The 8024-nt window shown below is 56.4% G+C and overlaps 1 protein-coding gene across 1 annotated transcript in view; it reads left to right on the plus strand.

The window, feature by feature from the left end:
- The window catches only part of LRRN2 (leucine rich repeat neuronal 2), a 58055-nt gene extending 55316 nt beyond the window's left edge, over positions 1 to 2739 (plus strand). Inside the window, exon 2 of the mRNA XM_058540254.1 lies at positions 282 to 2739. Within this exon, the coding sequence (XP_058396237.1) occupies positions 507 to 2639 (2133 nt within the window). The 5' untranslated portion in view covers positions 282 to 506 and the 3' untranslated portion in view covers positions 2640 to 2739. The remainder of the gene's footprint in view (positions 1 to 281) is intronic.
- The last annotated feature ends 5285 nt before the right edge of the window (positions 2740 to 8024 follow it).

Genomic DNA, 8024 nt, shown 5'->3' on the forward strand with positions numbered 1-8024 from the left:
AGCCATCCCCTCTCCCCCCACCACACACACACCCCTTTCCCAAGTTATCCTGGAAACTTCCAAGGCCCAGCCTCTTGCTCCTTCCCTGAAGACTCAGTCACTCACTCTCCAGCAGCTTGTGGAAAAGGACAGTAAAGCCTAAGGACTAGGACGGAACCCGGGAGCCTGGCCCCGTCCACCGCTCTCAGCTCCTTTGGCCTCTTGAGTCAAACAGGGAGACATGGGAGGAGGGAGTCGACTGGGCTTCTCTGCCGCCTCCCTAACTCTGCCTCTTCTTCCAGGGCTGCCCCGATGGGGCGTGGCGATGAGTGAGCAGGCCCAGTGGATGAGGATGGAGAGCTGCACCCAGGAGGGCAAGAAGAGAAGCCCAGCCATCCCCGCATAGAATGACTGCCCTGGGAGGGGGGTTCCCCAGACCCCAGCCGGGCTGCTGACCTTCAGCCTACAAACCGCTAAGAGCAGGACTCCAGACTCTTGTGGATGGTCCTCTGCCCTGCGGCTCCACCATGAGGCTCCTCGTGGCCCCCCTCTTGCTGGCTTGGGTGACTGGTGCCACCGCCGCTGTGCCTGTGGTGCCCTGGCGTGTGCCCTGCCCCCCTCAGTGTGCCTGCCAGATCCGGCCCTGGTATACACCCCGCTCTTCCTACCGTGAGGCCACCACCGTGGACTGCAATGACCTGTTTCTGACGGCTGTGCCCCCGGCACTGCCCGCGGGCACGCAGACCCTACTGCTGCAGAGCAACAGCATTGTCCACGTGGACCAGAGTGAGCTCGCCTACCTGGCCAACCTCACAGAGCTGGACCTGTCCCAGAACAGCTTTTCTGACGCCCGGGACTGTGATTTCCGTGCCCTGCCCCAGCTGCTGAGCCTGCACCTGGAGGAGAACCAGCTGACTCGGCTGGAGGACCACAGCTTTGCAGGGCTGGCCAGCCTGCAGGAACTCTATCTCAACCACAACCAGCTCTACCGCATTGCCCCCAGGGCCTTCGCCGGCCTCAGCAACCTGCTGCGGCTGCACCTCAACTCCAACCTGCTGAGGGCTGTGGACAGCCGCTGGTTCGAGATGCTGCCCAACCTGGAGATCCTCATGATTGGCGGCAACAAGGTGGATGCCATCGTGGACATGAACTTCCGGCCCCTGGCCAACCTGCGCAGCCTGGTGCTGGCAGGCATGAACCTGCAGGAGATCTCCGACTATGCCCTGGAGGGGCTGCAGAGCCTGGAGAGCCTCTCGTTCTACGACAACCAGCTGGCCCGGGTGCCCAGGCGGGCGCTGGAGCAGGTGCCCGGGCTCAAGTTCCTAGACCTGAACAAGAACCCGCTCCAGCGGGTAGGGCCCGGGGACTTTGCCAACATGCTGCACCTCAAGGAGCTGGGGCTGAACAACATGCAGGAGCTGGTTTCCATTGACAAGTTGGCCCTGGTCAACCTTCCTGAGCTGACCAAGCTGGATATCACCAACAACCCCCGGCTGTCCTTCATCCACCCCCGCGCCTTCCACCACCTGCCACAGATGGAGACCCTCATGCTCAACAACAACGCTCTCAGTGCCTTGCACCAGCAGACAGTGGAGTCCTTGCCCAGCCTGCAGGAGGTGGGTCTCCATGGCAACCCCATCCGCTGTGACTGTGTCATCCGCTGGGCCAATGCCACGGGCACCCGTGTCCGCTTCATCGAGCCGCAGTCCACCGTGTGTGCCGAGCCGCCAGATCTCCAGCGCCGCCCAGTCCGCGAGGTGCCCTTCCGGGAGATGACAGACCACTGCCTGCCCCTCATCTCCCCCAACAGCTTCCCCTCCAGCCTCCAGGTGGCCAGTGGAGAGAGCCTGGTGCTGCACTGCCGGGCGCTGGCTGAACCGGAACCCGAGATCTACTGGGTCACTCCAGCGGGGGTTCAACTGACGGCTGCCCGTGCAGGCAGGAAGTACCGGGTGTACCCGGAAGGGACCCTGGAGCTGCGGAGGGTGACCCTGGAAGAAGCAGGGCTGTACACCTGTGTGGCCCAGAACCTGGTGGGGGCTGACACTAAGACGGTCAGTGTAGTTGTTGGCCGGGCTCCCCTGCAGCCAGGCAGGGACAAAGGATGGGGGCTGGAGCTCCGAGTACAGGAGACCTACCCATTTCACATTCTACTATCTTGGGTGCCCCCACCTAACACAGTCTCCACCAACCTCACCTGGTCCAGCACCTCCTCCCTCTGGGGCCAAGGGGCTGCTGCTCTGGCTCGCTTGCCGCGGGGCACGCATAGCTACAACATCACCCGCCTCCATCAGGCCACCGAGTACTGGGCCTGCTTGCAAGTGGCCTTTGCTGATGCCCACACCCAGTTGGCATGTGTATGGACCAGGACTAAAGAGGCCACTCCTTGCCACAGAGCCTTAGGGGACCGACCTGGGCTCGTAGCCATCCTGGCTATCGCTGTCCTCCTGCTGGCAGCTGGGCTAGCAGCCCACCTTGGCACTAGCCAGCCCAGCCAGGGGGTTGGGGGGTGGCCTCTCCTTCCAGCCTGGGCTCTCTGGGGCTGGAGTGCTCCCTCAGTCCGGGTGGTGTCTGCACCCCTTGTCCTGCCCTGGAAGCCGGGGAGGAAGCTGTCCTCAGAAGGGAAGACACTGTCATCACCATTGTTGCAAAATTCCTGAAGCTCAGCCTGTTCTTAGCAGGAGAGAAATAACTAGGACTACTTTTTACCAAAAGGGAAGCAATCTGGGCCAGACGCCCTGCCAGGAGAGTGACATGGACCCACGTGCTTGAGGCCTGGCAGCTGGACCAAGACAGATGGGGCTTTGTGGCCTCAAGGGGTACTCTAGCAGCCTCCTCAAAGTTTCCCATACCTTCTGGGGGCTCCACTGCTGCCATTCTGAGGAGCATCTCCAAGGGACTGGAAGGACTCTGGCTCGAGACTTCCCCCACCCCAGCTGTCTACGTGCCCAGGGGCTCCTGGGCTCCACCTGGCTGTCCCCTGCCTGTGTCCCCAGGCCCTTGGCCCCCAGGATGCGCCCCTCCTCTCCTCTTTCTTTGTACAGTCTCAGTTGCTTGTTCTTCCCCCTTCTGGGCAAGGGCTGAAGGAGGCCTCCCCACCCACCTTGTGGGACTGCTCCCAGAGTGACCCCTCGCTGGATCTGAAGGACAGCAGGGGAGAGGGATGACCGGGAAGGCCTTGCGTCGGCAGCCCAGTGGGCACTCCGAGGTTGGCTTTCTATAGGCAGTTTTGTACCTTTGTGGAAAAACGTGTCACTCCCCCCAACCCAATTCACTCTTTTCTCCTATTTTGTAAAAAATAAAAATAAATAAGAACAACAATAGTAAGAGGGGAAAGGAAACAAAATGAAATAGTCCTTTGAGTACTGACTATAACTGAAGAGCTCTCAGCTCTGGAATCTCTTCAAAGCCCAGAGGCGACAGAGGGAGCCACTGGGTGGGAGAGGCCGAGGAGAGGGAAGTCAGGGAGGAGGACACAGTTCTTCCCTTTAGGTTTGAACTCTGGCCTGCCGGGTGCCTCTGGGCCTGCTCCCTGGAGAGTCCCTGTAACTGTGAGCAGGAGAGGCTGACAAGAGAGGGAGGAAGCACAGGAGGCAAGGAGAGGGGTGGGAGAGGAAAATGGAGAAAACCAGAGATGGAGAGGGTGGAAATTTCCATCACCAAACATCATCACCCTTTTCTTTCTCTGATAAGCAATTAACATGCCAGTGCATAGGAAACACTTCCCAGCCTATTTCTAATTAAACGCAAGAGGCAGAGTCATGCAGAGAATTGCAAATCATTGAGACAGCAAGAACTTTGGCTCCCTGGGCAGGAGGGGCTGTGGGGCGACAGGATTTGGGGAGGGGAGAGCTGTGGGACAAGAAAATTGGTGCATTTATCTTTCTGATCCATTTCACTATAATTTGCAGTGAGCCTGGTATTTTTTTTAAGGACATGGATTGACTTCCTAGGACCAGATGTGAAGAGGAACATCGTTGGAAAGACAGTAGAACCAAGGGGAGCTGGCTTTTGTGTCCAGTCAAGGGAGTGGCTCCGGGGCAGAGCCCTCTGGGCCGCCTCTCGTTTCTGAGATAGGCTGGGAAAGCCGTGGGTCTCCTGAGACTGAAATGAGCAGCACGTGAACCTGAGGAGCCCTGTGCTACAGACACATCTGGCAGACTTGTTGGAAGCCGGCTCTAAGCCGCCATCGAGACTGCAAATGTATACACAGGTGGAAGCGAGACCATCAGCCCCATGGAACCTAGAAGGAGAACACTCACCCCAAGGCAGGGGTAACGCTCCTCTCAGTGAGCGCATGAGAGAGCAGGGCTCCCTGAAGGCCTTCAGCAAACAGCCAGGTTAGAAGCTTTCTTCCTGTTGGCCAGGGATCTCACCGTGTCAGCCTACATCAGAATCACCTGAGGGCTCGCTAAACACAGCTGACTGGGCCCACCCCCAGAGCTTCTGGTCTAGATCTGGGTGGGATCTGAGAGTTTCCATTTCTGACAAGTTTTCAGGTAATGGTGATGGTGCTGGTCTGGGGACCACACTTGGAGAACCACAGAGCTCCGCTTGCAGTGCCTAGAATGTTTCCCTCCTTCCGCTCCAGGCCCTGGATTTTTTTACAGAGCGATATAGGTTATGGCCCTGGGACAGAGTTGGGAAAGGGGCTAGAGGATGGCCCCTCCGCTCTCCCCACCCTGTGGGCTGTCCATCACCCTGAGGTCAGCAGGCTCCATTCACACGTGCTCTTTCGTGTGGGTGAGTGTGTGTGCTTCAGGGTAGAAGCTGGGAAAGCAGAGATGTGACACTCTCTACCTTCCTGCACCTGTGGTGACACTCCTGATGCCTCACAGTGTTCTTTCCTGTGAGCTTTGGGATCATCACAGCCACATTCTGGGCAGCCCACCAGGTGGCTGGAGCTAGCCTGTGGGACTTAGCCCTGTTTGCCATCGGTGAGGGTTGGATCTGTCCTCCGTGATCCAGATCTCTGTGGAGAAGAGGTAAGGCAGGGCCTGTGCTGATCAGGGAAAACTGAAGTCAGAAGTCATTGCCTCTCCTTCCCTCTAGACAATCGGCAGTTGTCTTTCTTGACAGCCAACATGCCAGAGATTCAAGGTGCCGTTCCCTTAGATAAGCACCCAGAGCCCTGTCAAGGCTGCGGAGCCCTGCAACCCTCCCATCCCCACCTCTACTGCCACCCCAGACCTTCCCTAGGAGCCCAGCGCCCAAAGACTGAGCACCAGCACAGCTCGAGGGCCCAGGGCCTTAGCTAGCTCAGAATACTTGTAACGTGCCTGAGGCTGGAAGGTGGAAAGGAAGAGCTTTTTGCTACCCTGCTTTCCCTCAGACTCCTCAGTTACAGGCAGGAGGCCCGGGGCGAGTGACGTAAGCCATGAGCCCCAGGGGCCAGGGGTCCCATCTGGCCCCGGTCAGTGCCTCACTGACCCGCTCCTCCAGGTGCCACGGAACCGACAGCTGCTGGAGTCCTTGGAAATGAATCCCTTCTTCTGGGGGGAAGAGGGTGATTTAACCTCTCTCAACAGAATCCTGAACATGTTGGCCACCCGGGAGAAGTTAGCGAGCTGGGGAGAGGATGGGAGAGAGATGATGCTTCAGAGATGTAGCCAGTTGTGGGGTGGGGAGGCACTTGGTGGGTTGCTGTGTCCCAGAATAGATAGAAACTGAGCAAATGAAAGCAAGCAGCCTCTCCCCCAGGGCTGGGGGCTGGGCTTGGGGCTCAGGTGTGCTCCCACCGGGCGGGAGGACAGTGGGACCAGCCCTGGACGTCTATTAACACCGCCTAAGTGGCATTTGAGTCTTAGCTTTCACACTGGACTGAGCGTGTGGGAAACTAAACATGCTGGGTTTAAAGCAAACAAAACAGCTATTAAGCCTGGTTTCTTCTGTACATATAAGATTGCTTTTTTTTAACCCTAAATAGAAAGCAATATTTATTTTTGTTTAAATTTTAAGTTGTTAGATGAGGCCTATCATTTCCATCTATTGAGATGATTTCAAAACCCAGCCCAATGCTGAGCGTATTAGCTTTCCCTCCCTAGTGTGTGCCTCTGCAGGATTCTATGCTGCCTTCTCTGTCCTCATCCACGGCTCAGACCAACTGTGGAGCAGACCAGGGCCAGGACGCACGCTGTGGCTCACCACGCAGCCTTCCCACCAGCCAGACACAGGTCCAGCGTCAACATGTCTGGTGTGGCCACTCAGCCAACCACAAACTACTTCAGTGTACAATCTTGCAGCCCACATTTCTGCATTGTCCTGGACTCTGGGAGGCTGTGCCGAAACAAGGAGTGAATGCGTCTGTGGCAGTCCTGGGAGCCATCAGTCTAGTCCTCGTGCCACAGAAGTGCATGGGGCTGTCTGATCCAGTGCAGGGTGACCAACTGGCACTGTCCTGGTCTTGCGCTGAAGGCACTTTCTCAGTCCTAGGCAAACTAGGATGGTCAGGGCACGCTAGCGCAGAGACCCCTCAATAAGTATCCCAAACCATCTTCCTTCTTCCCTTTCTCCTCCTTCCCTCCCAATCAACAAATATTTAATGAACATGACTATGTGGTTGGCACAGTTCTAGGAACTGGGGATGCAGATAAACATCTCTGAGCCCATGGATCTTGCATTTTAGTGAGGGGAGAAAGTTGCTGAACAAGACCAATAAGTGAGAATATGTGGTTTGTGGATGGGAGTGAGTACTCTGGAGAGAAAAACCAGTCAGGGAAGAGAGTGAGTGGGAGTGTGGGGCTCATGTAGGGAGCTCTGGAAAGGCCCCGTTGAGAAGCCAACATTTCAGCGAAGACTTGGAGGAGGAAACCAAGCAGTTGTCTGGGGAAGAGTGGTCTAGGCAGAGAGAAGAGCAAGGGCAAAGGCCGAGAGCAAGGAGGCAGTGTGGCAGAGCAGGAGGGGGCGGGGAGAGGGCCATGAGAGCTGAGGGCAGAGAAGTAACCCAGGTCCTGTGGGGCCTTGTAGGCCATGGGAAGGGCTGGGGCTTTTCCATCCAGTAAGAGGGGAGCCACTGGAAGGTCCTGAGCAGACATGGCATGATTTGACTTAAGGGCTCCCTCTCGTTACTGGACTGAGAACCAAGCAGGGGCTGTGGGCGACTGGGGGCAGAGGCGGAGAGGCGGGTTAGGAGGCCACTACAGTGATCATCTGAGTTGAATCACTGCTTCTAGAGCTTTGCTGGGGATGGACACTGGGTGCATCTCTGTATTTTATGTCTGTCTTTCCCCCATTTGTGAAAAACAGTGCCACATCTACTCTTTGGTAGGCTCCTGACCCCTCTGCCTTTCCCGGTGATTCCTGGAAGTAGCTCCCGGAGATCAAGGCTCCACCATCACGTCAGCAAGGCCAGTCAGTGCCCTGCCTCCTGACAGAGACTGCAACTCAATCGGTGGTGAGAGATGACTGGACTGGCCTTCAAGTCCATCTGAGCTGTGCTTGTCGTCCATGCACGGCATTCCGAGGGAGCGCGGCAGTGACGGCGGAGTGCCTGTCCTGCCCGTCCTCTGTCGGCCGTTGAGAACGTTTCTACCTTCCTTCTCGATGATTTTACCAAGAGATCCCTGGTGTGTTCCTCACAGGTTTCACAAGTGTCGGATGAGCCTGTCTTGAACCTTCCCATTGGCGCTGTCCTCGAGCAGTTGCCCTTTGGTTAGGAGCAGCTTCCTGTGTTTGTATGGAATGGTAATGAGGTTAGTTAACACTGGGCATTAAGCGCGTGCTAGCCGCTCTGGAGGGGTTTCACAGGCACCACTTCCTTTCATTCACAGCTACTATTATCCCCATTTTACAGATTTAGATATCAGAGCTCAGACAGGCTAAATGACTTCTCCAAGGTCACACAGCTAGTAGGTGGCAGAGTTAGGATTCACACACCGTCTGATTCCAAGGGCTCTGTCTTAACCAGCCTGCTCTACTATATTCAAATTCATATACTTTAAAAGTATGTCAGTAGTTTTTCGAGAACACGAGAACTAGAATCTGTGTGCATTAGAGAGCTCCCTGCACAGCCACTTTTATTTTTAGATGCTGACCTTTTTTTTTTT

Source organism: Diceros bicornis, chromosome 4, assembly GCF_020826845.1.
Source record: "Diceros bicornis minor isolate mBicDic1 chromosome 4, mDicBic1.mat.cur, whole genome shotgun sequence".
NCBI classification, from domain to species: Eukaryota; Metazoa; Chordata; class Mammalia; order Perissodactyla; family Rhinocerotidae; genus Diceros; species Diceros bicornis.